Genomic DNA, 13,169 nt, shown 5'->3' on the forward strand with positions numbered 1-13,169 from the left:
ATTCTACTATACCTTGCTGGCTTTCATTCCTTATATAACTGGTTATTAGTATTGTTTGGTTTTGTAGACTTGACCCTACTCGGAGCCCCTGCCTTCCTTCTTGTACAGAAATCTCCAAGAGAATTCCTAGCATTTGATTATTTGGGGGAGGAAAGGGAAAACCTGGAATTTTCACAATCCAACAAGAAGATCCAAACTTGCATAGAACCTTCCTGTGCCGTTGATGGAAAAATGTCAAAGGCAATCCCTTTCTCTAACCCTTCAATTCTCTTTTCAGCTTTGAGGTTCTTTTCTATCACACAATGAGTTGGACACTTGGGGGTTTCACTAGAAAGCTCCCTCCTTTGTGACATCACTAGGAAGAGAGGTAGCTAAGGGAACTGATGATTGAGCCTCTCTGGGAACAACAGTCAAGATCAGCAGCTCTTAAAACTGAGAGTAAAGATTCACGTGCAGTAAGACCCCTAATCCGGAGAGTGAAACATGGGCTCTACCCAGAAAGGCTCCATGTCTCAGACAGCCAAGATGACTAAACCCTCGATTAAAGTTTCTGCTCCTGGGCAGCGAGGGCCTGAGGTCAACCATAGTATGAGTCCCCATCGAGGTCCTTCTGCCAGTCACAGAGGTGCAGATTTGTCCCGGAGTGTTTCCCCCCAACACGGAATGGAAAGCCGTCAAACCTCCCAAAGAGGGGCAGATGCTTCTCGATCTGCTTCCCCCCAGTATGGGCTTGATTTCTCCCGAATTTCCTCTCCCCAAGGGAATGAATCTGGTTCTCACAGCCAAGGCCATCTAAAGGCTGAAGCAACCCGTCATGGCTCACCTCAGTACAAACATGAACACAGCTCAGTTTCCCATGGGAACTTGCTTGCCCCGCCAGGGAGAGCACAGATGAAATATGATGGTACTTCTCATGGTGGCACACACAGGACCCAAAGTCCACCAACACAGGATCAAACACATAAAAATGTGGCTGCCCCAGGGCAAGAGAGCCATTGGAACATACTTCCCTCAGATGCCAAAATCACTTCCCGGGCACCGTACTCAAATCAGAAGGAATCGACAACTGTCCCGAGCTCTCAATGGGATGTGGAACCACCGCCCTCCAAGGTTACAAACCCCCAAGGGGTCCGAAGCCCTCGAAGGCGTTTAATTAACCCAAAGGATGAATCCACCCAGACTGATTTCAAAAAGAATTTGGTCTATTCTGAGGGCAAATCTGTCTTGAGGAAACCACCCTCCTCAGATCCAACCCATACTTCGCTAGAGACCAAACCAACCCAAAGAACCATGTCTGCGCAAGAATCTCAGGCAGGTTCCCGGAGCACAGTCCATGCCGAAACTAAGGGATCCCACAGAAACTTGGGATCTTTAGAAGTAGAGTCAGCTGTTAAGGTTTCATTCCGTAAGGATCCTGATCACTCACAAAAAGTCGCAGGCCGATCAGAAGTTGAGGCAGTCCAAAGACAGGTTCCATCCCCTCCGAGGGTTGCACTGGCCCCGGAGGCAGAGGCAGCTATCAAGAGCTCTACTCGTCCAGGGCGTGAGTCACGCCGGGTCACCATCTTAACAGAGTCAGATGCATCTTCTACAAGTCCTTCCCAGCAACCAAGTGAACCTTCCCACAAACCTCCAATTTTAAATTCTTCCTTTAAGCCACCATCTTCTGAAGCCTCAGTGAAAGTTGCTGCTGTTACAGAGCCAGAATTGATCCCTCGTCCTTTACCACCCAGGTCCTTACCAAAATATGGTCCTGAGTCTTCATGGTGGATCTTATTCCACCCAGAACTTCCTGAACCTCCAAAGTGTGAGACAGTCTTAACACAGTCAGAACATAGGCCATCTCACTTGGATCTTTTCATGTCCCAGATAGGGGTAGCCTCAGCTTACTGTGAAGAGTTAATCATACAGAGTGAGAAGGCAACTTCTCCTGAACCACAATCTCCAAGGAGAGTGTCATCATGTGATTTGCTGAAGTCTACTTGGCAGCCCTTGGAATCATCCCAGTCCATGGAAGATGGAACCATTCAAAGGTTTAGTGCTTTCTTCCTGGGTATGTTTCGAAGAAGTATGCCTAGGTACAGTCTCAATTTAGTGAGATGGGACACTGGTGGGTGGAAATAGATGGCAGTAGATCACAGTGGGCTGCCTACTACACTTATGCCAGCATGAGCACCAGTCACTCTTGTGACCTCTTTGGTTTGGATCAGAGTTGGCTGAGAGAAAAGCCAGTTTCTTCTAAGGACACTGGCTCCACCTTCATCATGCCTCTTGTTCTCTGGACCCAGAGAAAATACCTAGTGATTTAAAATACTGGGTCTGGTCTTAGAATGTGGTTTCCAGAGTTAGAGATTGGGGAATGAGCTAGGGTGGGCTGAGGGTATTACAGAGAATCAGGTCTTCCAAGTGGATGTTCTTGAAGATAAGATGGAAAAGGCAAGGAGCTTGATGTATTAAATAGAAGTATATGGATGAGCCCTCTCAAATGTAGTTACCTTCCTTTGTATATCTTTGCTGGATAAAGGTAACACTTGGGCAGAATCCAGTGTGCCAACTGAAAGGGACTGGAATGGTTGTGGGGATTACCATCTGGTGCTGGAAGAAAAGCAATGATTTTTTTCTGTTGCTTTCAGATGTTACTGATGAGATGCTTAATCGGGTCATCTGGTGGTTGAAAGGTTTGTGTTTTTGCCCCATTTATGTCATTTGGAAGCGGGGGTAGTGATGGGTGTAGGAGGAGTGATTGGTTTACCAGTTTCCACTGGGACGTTCCATATTTGCTGGATGTGACTTATTTTTTCACTGAACCATTTAAAGTATAACAAGGTGGCTCCTATGTGTTGAGATATGAAGGTCCCTACCTGCCTGCCATCGTGAGCCAAATTTGATCCAAGGCTTTTTATCCTCAAGGGTCCTCTATTAAAATGAAGCAAATTTTGGGAGGGAAAAAGTACTGGATTTGGAGTCAGAGAGCCTGGGCTGGAATCCCAATTCTGCTATTTCTCATATGTGTGGCCTTGGACAAGTCATTTCTCTTCTCTGGGTTTCGGGTTCATCATTTGTAAAATGGGAAGGGGGGATGGGATTAGACAAGGTATTCTAATATTTCCTTCAACCTTCGACCTATTTAGTTAATACATTTGAAGAAGTTATTAGTTGGCCTCAAGTTAAGGGGAGGAAATAATTTGGTTGTGAAGCATATAGAGGACTAGCCTCAGTCTCTTTCCCTCTCCTTCCAGATATGTGGCTATTGAGAGCCATATAAGGAGAGACATAATAGTTGCATTACCCGTAAGACACTTAGCATGAGCCATACTCTCCACCCCACTTTGTGGCCATCCAGAGAATATTTATTCCTTCTGTTTGTACCCTGCCTCTCTCAGGCTCTGCCTGCTCTCATTGGACCACAGATGTAGATGGAGCTGCACAGGACCTCACAGATTATCTGGTCTAACTCACCATTGCTTTCCAGAACGAGAAACTTGAGGTCCAATGAGGCTAAGGGGCTTGCTTAAGGTCACACAGGCAAAAATGGCAGAATCTATATTTGAACCTGGATCCTCTGTCTGCGTATCCTACATTTTTGCCACTGCACCATGCTGTCTCTAGTTTGGACTTAAGTTGTAAATTCAGGTGGCCTGAGTTGTTGCTAATATAATCTTCTCAACTTTCTGTGGCCTGGAACACAGGTACTTGCCCCAAAAATAGAATGATGACTAAAAGTTCTGTTATTAGAGAGCCTTGAATGAGAAGGAATCTTGAAAATGTCACCTTTAACCTTGTACTACCTCCCCACAATAAATTCAAAGGGATGGGAAAGAAAGAGACCAGGCTCTCTTGGAGGATGTATTTAAATACCACTAAAGAGCATCTTTCCCTCCAGCAGGAGAAAAGTTCCTTTGGGGTCACTTAAATTAGGAGAAGAATTGGGCCTGGGCTCTATTGCTAGATATTGAAGGTTTATAAGATAAAGTAAATTACAATTATAAGTAAAATTCTGTCTCCCCCCCCCCACCTTTTTTTTTGTCCACTGACTGTTTGAATTCCCTTTGTGGTCCTTGGGAACTGCTCATCTTCCAAACTCTCCATTTTGACAGATGATGAGGTAAGAGATCACCTGGAATGCTACAACTCTTGGCCTTCTTTCTGTCACATCCTCTACCCCTTCCCTTCCTCCCTTGTTCCTTCCTTTGGTTTCTCAATTGGTGGAGAACTGGGTGTATGAGAGGTCTCCCCAATTCTCCTAGGGTGAAAAAATAGTCACCCCAGATATAAGGAGTAGTGTCTCACTTGATAGAGAAATGGATTGACGGGTAGATCGACAGATAAAAGCATTTACTAAGTATGTGCCAGGCACTCTGCTAAGTGTTGGAGAGGTTAAAAAAAAAAGCAAACAAGACAATCCTCGCCTCTCAAAGAGCTTACATTCTAATGGGGGAAGACTATCTATAAAGGGGAACTGGAAATCAAGGAAAGAGGGCACAAAGTGGGGGAAAGCTTCTGGGAAACGGAGAAGTCAGGAGAGGGAATGGAGTTGGCAGTGAAGTGAATATGACTGGGACCACACATAAAATGGTGGTCTGAGATAGAGACTCAGCCATCAGGAGATCAGGGCCTCTGGGTGGAAGCATCTCCAGGATGGGAAGGTTGCTGGAGAGGAGGTAGAGAGGTAGAGTAAAGTAAGTGTGGACTATGTGAGGGGTGTCCCCCATTCTCCTAAGGTGGAGGACCATTGCCGGAGACAAAAGAAGTGGAAAGTACCGCAAGGCTCTTGAGCAAAAGGGAAACAGGGAAAGTTGAGAATCTTTGTTGAGACCTTCAGGCTCTGCTTCAAGATCTCTTTGGAACAGTCGTGGCTTGACTCCCTCTACTCTAGCTAGTAAAACCCTACAATGAGATCTTTTCCCTGGGTTCTACCCTGGCAACCTCAGGCCACTCTCTGTAACACGTTGAATGAGGGTTGTTTCTGAGAGTTCTACAAATAAGGAGACTTATCAGTTTTACATATTTCAGTCCCTACATTTGGTGGCAAAGCCCTTTCCAAATGAAGCATTAGGTGGTAAATCAGTGTCTATACTAAGGAGAGGAAAAGGAGAAAACCCATATGTAAGCTCATATGTCCAAATGGAATTTCTCAAAGGATATTCTGTGTAACTGACTGAGGCCTCAGAGGCACTAGGGGTAGGAGGGATGCTCTGGCCTTCTAAGTCTGCATTCAGATAGGGGTGGTGATATGACCACTTCAAATATAGCTTTGTAGTTTTCCCTTTGATTTCAGTAAAAATATCATCTCTGACATGCAAGAGGTAGTCAGTCAATAAGTATTTATTAACCACTTACTAGGTATTTAGAACTGCGCTAAATGCCAGAGTTACAAAGACAGACAAAAATTATGGTCCCTGCCTTCAAAGTATTTATCTCTCTCTCTCTCTTTTTTTTTTTTTTGTGAGGCAATTGGGGTTAATTGATTTGCCCAGAGTCACACAGCTAGTGAGTGTTATGTGTCTGAGATCGGATCTGAACTCAGGTCCTCCTGACTCCAGGGCTGGTGCTCTATCAGTGTCACCTTGGTGCCCCCATATACATCTCTTAGTGGGAAAATAGGCAAATAAATATGTACATGCATGACATATACACAGTGTAAATGGAAAGTAATTTTGGAGGGAAGGTTCTATCTATTATTATTGGTTTTTAGGCAACTAGGGTTAAGTGACTTGCTCAGGGTCACATAGCTAGTAAGCGTCTGAGGCCAGATTTGAACTCAGGTCCTCCTGACTTCAGGGCTAGTGCTCTTTCCACTACACCATCTAGCTGCCCCCTAACATTATTCTTATTATTTTTGGAAGGTTCTATCTAGAAACTGAAGGGATCAGGAAAGGCCTCTTATAGAAGGTAGGATTTGATTTTAGTCTTGAAGGAGGCTAGAGGAGCCAGGAGGTAGGAGAAAGATACAGAGAAAGGAGATAGAGTATTAGAGATGCCTCCTTGCTTTTGAGGGGCTTTAGAATGGTGATTGTTGAGGAATCAATGGTTTATCTATATATCTATTCCCAGATCTATTCTTTTGAATTTTTGAGTGTCAGAATTGGGTGATGGGGAAAGGAGACAAAAAGAAAAATGTGGGGCAAGAATCTAACTCATTCCATAGATGACTTTGGGTATGTTCTCATAGAGATAGGATCATGGCCTTAGCTACATTTTTTTTTTTTGTGTGTGTGTGTGTTTTGTTTTTTGGTTAGGCAATGGGGTTAAGTGACTTGCCCAGGGTCACACAACTAATAAGTGTTATGTGTCTGAGGCCAGATTTGAACTCAGGTCCTCCTGAATCCAGCGCTGGTACTCTATCCACTGTGCCACCTAGCTGCCCCCCTTAGCTACATTTCTGAGAAACTCTCCCCTACAGAGGTGGTTATGAGCTCATCCCAGAACAAAGGTGCCAAAGCATGTTGATGGTCTGAATTTCTGATTTAACTCTTAACATTCTTGTTGTTTGTTATTGTTCACTCATTTCAGTCGTGTCCAACTCCTAAATGGTGACCCCATTTAGGGTTTTCTTGGCAAAGATACTGGAGTGGCTTGTCATTTCCTTCTCCAACCCATTTGACAGATGAGGAAACTGAGGCCAACAGTGTTAAGTAACCTGCCCAGGGTCACACAGCTACTAAGTGTCTGAGGTCACATTTGAACTCATGAAGGTGAATCTTCCTGACTCCAAGCCCAGTGCTCTATGAACTATGCCTCCATCTAGTGTCTAAAAAGGAACTTTACAGGCTATCTAGCTATCTAGTTTAATTTCCTCATTTTAACAGGAGAATCAGAGAAATTAAGCAAGCTGTCGTAAAGGGCTGGACTTGAAACCAGGGCTTTGCCTCCAAATCCAGCATCTTTTCCATTGAATCACACTGATTCTTACAGAGAGAGGGGGGATACTGTGGGGACAGGGTGGTGAGTTAGGAAACTATTTCAATAATCTAGAATGAGAGGTAATGAGACCCTGAACTAGGCTAGTGGCTGGGGAAATGAAAAGAAGATGACCCGCCAAAGATCAGTTAGAGAAATAGAATGGTTAGGACTTCACATCTGATTGGATGGTGGGGATGGAGAAGTTAGGAAGGAAAGGGGAATAGACATATCATACTTTTGTGATACCTGAAGGTTTACAAGGCACTTCATTTCTTCACAATAACCACCATTTTGTGCAGATAGAACAAATATCATTATCCCTATTTTATAGAAGAGAAAACTGAGTTTCTCAGAGGGTAAATGATTCAGCAGAGTTTACATTACTATCAAGTGTTATGGAGGGAGCTTTTTCTTGATTAATTTTGTCTGGCATGATAGTCACTATGCCCCAGATTTCTAAAATGCATGGTACTACAGAGGTAGGGAAAACAGTTTTTTTTTAAAAGAAAAATAAAAAACTCAATTGGGACATGTGGTCTTTGAGGGGCAAGGAGACTTGTCCTTGAGTTTATAGCTCATTAGAGAGATAGCAGCACATGAAACATTTAAATAATACTAAGATACAATCTATAGTCAAGTACCTATGTGAAAGGGCGATATGGTAAGTGATTGGGAGTACTTTCCTCCCCCAGAGGTATAAGAGTTTTTCAGTCAAGGGAGTACCATCAGTGACCCTTTGATGTAGGTCAGCATTTGCTGATGGAAGTAGAGGAAAGGGTTAGTTCATTTCTGCATTCTCTATACAGGGTGTCCCAAAAGTCTTAGCACCATTTCAAGCTTTTAAAACGAAGGCTTTTGGAAGATACCTTGTATGATATTTTTCCTGGAGCAGGGACTTTATTCTGTTGTATACCCCTTTTCTCCCAATCTCTGCTCATCTTATTTTGGAAGTTATAAAATCAAAAACAGCAGTAGGAAGGCTCCTTCCTAAAACAACTCCTGGCCTATCTCAATAATTATAATTCTTCTGCCTTGCTCAGCTACAGAATCTGCCCAGGAGCAGGGAGGAGAATTCTCTCAGGAAGCTGTGTCTCTGGTTCACCTATGGCATGCTAGAATCATACCTATCATATAGGTGGTCTCAGTATGCTCTTCATAAGGAAGAGCCCCACTTTCAGCAACAGAGGTAGAAAGCTGGGCTAACTGAACCCCCTGGTGACTCAACCCCAAAATTTGGGACTCCGGTTTATGTTTGGGGACTACTCTCCCCTCACAGCCCACACACAGGTTGGAGGGCTATACATGGGTGAGTCACAGTGTTTTTTCCTCTGGGCCTTGGTCATCTTTTCAGTAATTTTCAGACGGAATCCCCAGCATTCTTTTTTTTTTTTTTTTGGTGAGGCAATTGGGGTTAAGTGACTTGCCACACAGCTAGGAAATATTATGTGTCTGGGGCCAGATTCGAACTCAGGTCCTCCTGATTCCAGGGCTGGTGCTCTATCCACTGTACCACCTAGCTGCCCCACCCAAGCATTCTTTACTGCATGGTAGAGGCCAGATAGGGCAACCTCCTCCCTAATGCCCCCATCCCCATCCCATTTTCCTGAAAAAAGCAACACATTCTCAGAATTTCAACTTCTAGTACTGTTTAACCCTTGGCTAAGGTCACTAAGAATAACTCTGATCCCTCATCCTTACTTAAGGGGAAACTGTCTCCTCCTAGTGCCTCAAGGAATCTCTATCTTAATGCCACTCTGTGCTTAGTCTGTTCTTAGAGCAAGACATCAGTAAATGAAATCTCCCCAGAGAATAGTTAGCTCTGATCAAGGGAAACACATTCTTCACTATTATTATATTATTATTGTCTTGCCCAGCTCATAGGACCATAGATCTAGTTCAATACCTTCATTTGACAGAGGAAGAAACTGAGGGTAGGTACTTTTAAGAGATTCAACAGGAAGGACCTAGAGGACCTGTCTTTTCACAGAGCCCTGGCAGTTCTGGGCATAGAATGGCTCTTGACCTAAATGGTTTAGGAGACTAGAGAGTCAGGTGAATGGGACTGCTGTAGCTTAGGGGTCATCTGCCTAGCAGGCCTGATGACTCTACTGGTGGTCCCTCTGTCTGCAAGTAGCAGATATGGCTTCACTCCTTGCTCCATTTGTGACTTATGAGGAAGCAAAGAAGGTATCTTCCTTTCAGCAGATTTGATGACCCCCAACTCAGCTAGTGCCAGGGTGTTTGCCTCTGTGTGTGTGTGTGTGTGTGTGTGTGTGTGTGTGTGTGTGTGTGAGAGAGAGAGAGAGAGAGAGAGAAACAGAGAGAGACAGAGACAGAGAGCTAGACAGAGAAAGACAGACAGAGAAAGAGAGACACAGAGACAGAGAGATACAGAGACAAAGAGAGAGCCCAGGACAAAGCTCTGGTATATAGTGTAGTAATATATAGGACGCAGAACCCGTATAATGATTCTGCAAAGGAGATCACTCAGACAGGTAGGAGGAGGAACAAGGTGAAAGAAATGTCATGAAAACACAGAGAAAAGAAAGGAATGTCAGCCGATAAGTATTTATTAAGCGCCTACTATATGCCAAACATTCTGCTAAACACTGGAGAAATTTTTAAAAAAATGGCAAGAGCCAGTCCTGCCCTCAGGAGCTCACACTCTAATGGGGGTAGAGGACACAACAAGCAAACAAACACATATAAACAAGCTATAACTAGGATAAGTAGGAAATAATTAATAGAATTTGAAATCTGATCTTATGCCCCTAAACAGGGCATCTTCAAGACTGCTCATCATCCAGCAAAACAGAGCCCTCACATGAAATTCACAGGAACATCTGCCAGGGAGAGCAATACCAAGTCAGGGCAGCATCATATCAGAATTTTCTTCCTTCATGTATATCCTATCCCCCCCACCCCCACCACCGGTGGGCTGATCTAGACTAAGCACATTTTGGGGACTCAGCTGTATCTTGGTCTTCTTTGGTTACATCTGTTTGATATGTTTTTGGGTTGAAGTCTCTGCTGTGCTGCATGACTCAGATTGGGTAAGTCACTCTACCTCTCGAGCCCTCAAATTCCCTTTCTGTAAAATGGAGGCAAGAGAAGTGATCATAGCATAGTCGTTTGTTTTTTGGAAATAATACTTTATTTTTTCCCAATTATATATAAAGACAATGTTTAACATTCAATTTTTTGAAATTTTGAGGTCCAAATTTTCTCCTTCCTTTTCTCACCTCCCCCCTCCTAAAGATGGTAAGCAATTTGCTGTAAGTTATATATGTGCAATCATGTAAAACATATGTCCATATTAGTCATGTTGTGGAAGAGGAAATAGACCAAAGGGGAGGAAACATAAAAAAAAAAGTTAAAAATAGTACATAGCATAGTAGTTTAAATGGACCATAAATTCAATATGAGTCAGTAGGGTGATTTAGCAGCCTTAAAAGCTGGGTCAGTCTTTGACTACATTAAGAGAGGAAGGCATAGCTTTCAGGAACTGGGAAGTGATAATCATACTGTATAGCATTCTGCTCTAGCCAGACCTCATCTAGAGAATGTATTCAGTTCTGGGTAGCACAGTTTACCACAAGGAAGTTGATAAGCTGCAGAGTGTCCAAAAGAGGGCACCCAGGCTGAGGAAAGGCCTTAAAGACACTTCATATAACAATCAGTTGAAGAAACTGGGAAAGCTTAGTCTGAAGGGAGAATTGTGGGGGTAGGGATGGGGGTGGGGTGCAGACCATAGTTGTCTTCTGTGAATATCTATCATGTGGAAGAGGTATTAGATTTGTTTTATTTGGGGGCAGCTAAGTGGATAGATCACCGACCCTGGAGTCAGGAGGACCTGAGTGTAAATCCGGCCTTAGACACTTACTAGCTGTGTGACCCTGGGCAAGTCACTTAACTCTGATTGTCTCAAAAAAAAAAGATTTGTTTTGTTTGGCCCCAGAGTAAGAACCAGGATCGATGATTAAAGCTGGAAAGAAGTCAATTTAGGCTTGATGTCAGGAAAATGTTTCTAACAATTACTGTCCAAAAATGAACTGGGCTGCCTTGGGAGGTGATAGGTATCCCCTCCTGGGAGGTCTTCAAGTAGATGTTGGGCTAGTTGTCCACTGAGGTCCCTTCCAGCTCTCAAATTCTGGGATGCTCTGATTCTATGCTCATTTAATGCTTTGTGTTCCCTAAGAAGACAGGCACTATCATGTATTCCCATTAGGGACTCAGTTTAATTCAATTCAGTTCAGCTTAACCAATGAGGTTGCAAAGATGAAATAAGACCAGTCCTTGCTTTATGAACCCATATAGTTAGTGCTAGGAAGCTTGGTGTGCCCCACCTGTGACTACATCACTGGGAAAGGAAGAGGTGATGCTAGCAATCTTTTTTTAAAATTTATTTATTTTTAGTTTTCAACATTCACTTCCATAAGATTTTGATTCATATTGAATCCATTTAGTCGTGTTGTAAAGAAGAACTAGAACCAATGGGAAAAACCAAGAAAAAGAAGAAACAAACAAAAAAAGAAAAAGAAAAAAAGAGAGAGATCAAATAGTATGCTTCCATCTGCAATCAGACTCCATAGTTCTTTTTCTGGAAATAACTATAGAGTCTGTACACAATGTGGTTGTTACTGTGTACAATGTTCTCCTGGTTCTGCTCATTTCACTCAGCATCAGTTCATTTGATGCTAGCAATCTTTAAAAAAAGATCCAAGTAAGTGGGTGCTTGATAAATGTTTATTGATGGCATTCCCTGCAAAATACTTTGGGTTCCTAATCTAGTATGGATTTGCCTTCTGTGAATTCAGCATTGCTCCTTCTGCTTACCTTAGACTCTCAGATTTCCATGCTCTTTAGATAGCTTAGAGGCAACATAGCTTGACTTTGGGGTTTATACTTGCTCTCCTCTCTCCTTCTTAAGCCCAGGTGGTTATTCCCTTCTACCATGTTCCAGGGGCAGTCACTGGCTCTTGTCAGCACTGCCTTGGATTGGTTATGTGAGCACTGGCTGACTTTACCCAAACAGACTGCTTGAAACTTACAGTGGCAAGCCATGTGCCATACTACAAGCTCCCCCCCCCACCGCCCCCGCAAAGGGATCTGAAGTTTTCAGAGCTTCAAGGACAACCGTCTCCGAGCTTTGAGGATGTAGCAGTGCTACAAGATCATTTGAGACTCTGAAGTCTGGTCTTCATGCTTTCGCATCCCTCCTATGGAGTCTGAATGCAGATGGAAGCATACTATTTGATCTCTTTCTTTTTTTCTGGAGCAGTTGAGAGAATAGTTTGGAAAGGAAGAAGCTGCCAATGGCAGGGGGGAAATTCATTTCTCCCTTTTCTCAGGGGAGAAGAATCCATCCAATAAGAGCTACAAACTTTGAGTCAATCACTCTTTAACAGGCAAGTGAAGGGAAAACCCAGACCCATGGCTATTCAGTAGTCTCACCAAGGGGATGGTAGGAATAGCCTTTGCTCTTCAGCTTCTACTTTCCATTATCTGTTTATTGGGTCTCAGAGGAAGGGTCAGGGAAACTGGCTCCTGGAGATCAGGTGCCTCTGTTGACTCTGACTTCACATGGTGGGTAATGGGAAGAAAAGCTGCTTGTCCCAGCTTCCAGATTCTCTATTCCAGAAGCCCTCCCCAAAACACAGTTCCAGAAATCCAAGTTCAAATACATCACTAACTGATCAACTCTGGGATCACATCCTCTGGAATCTCCATCTCCGTGTTTGTGCTTGTGACAGTAACACAAGTTCTACTTAAGCAAATTTATTTCCTCCTAGGAGAATTAATCAAGCAACAAGCATTGATTAAAATGTAGGTTCCTTAAGCTCAGGGACTATTTCATGTTTTTTGGTCATTCAATCTGTAGTGCCTAGCACTACATAGTAGTCCTTAATAAAGATGTGTTAAATTGGACTGAAAATCCTGGTTTAGGGAACAATTGGAGTCAGATGAGCTAGCTCCAGAGCCTCCCTGGTCTTTTCTTCTGGTAGATGGCAAACTTCCTAGGGTTCCTGGCTTAGTGAAAGATATTTACAGCCACCTCCCATGTCCCAGCCAGTCAGAGACCCCAGTCAGATCTCTTGCCAAAACTTCTTTCCCAATACCAAGACTACCAAGTCAAAAAGGAGAAATTCTACCCCTATCAAGTGCTTCAATTATGGCCCAGCTGGGTCTACTTATTGACCAGACCAGAAATGGTAGCCCTGTGCGGGTTCTGGGAAAAGAACCAGAACATAGTGTTCCCCAGGTCT

At 43.5% G+C, this 13,169-nt stretch overlaps 1 protein-coding gene across 1 annotated transcript; it reads left to right on the forward strand.

The window, feature by feature from the left end:
• Nucleotides 1-483: 483 nt before the first annotated feature.
• On the forward strand, nucleotides 484-2,722 carry CUNH17orf47 (chromosome unknown C17orf47 homolog). Its single transcript, XM_027870299.1, has 2 exons — nucleotides 484-2,053; nucleotides 2,634-2,722. Exons 1-2 carry the CDS (start codon nucleotides 484-486, stop codon nucleotides 2,720-2,722), a joined length of 1,659 nt encoding a protein of 552 aa, XP_027726100.1.
• The last annotated feature ends 10,447 nt before the right edge of the window (nucleotides 2,723-13,169 follow it).

This window comes from Vombatus ursinus, unplaced genomic scaffold, assembly GCF_900497805.2.
Source record: "Vombatus ursinus unplaced genomic scaffold, bare-nosed wombat genome assembly UNPS02014797.1, whole genome shotgun sequence".
Classification (NCBI taxonomy): Eukaryota; Metazoa; Chordata; class Mammalia; order Diprotodontia; family Vombatidae; genus Vombatus; species Vombatus ursinus.

Excerpts from the sequence above, each read along its gene's own strand:
- CUNH17orf47 (XM_027870299.1), top strand. The coding sequence starts at position 484 with ATGGGCTCTACCCAGAAAGGCTCCATGTCTCAGACAGCCAAGATGACT. Across the intron at positions 2,054-2,633 it reads GTTTAGTGCTTTCTTCCTGG|ATGTTACTGATGAGATGCTT; the intron begins GTATGTTTCGAA and ends TGTTGCTTTCAG.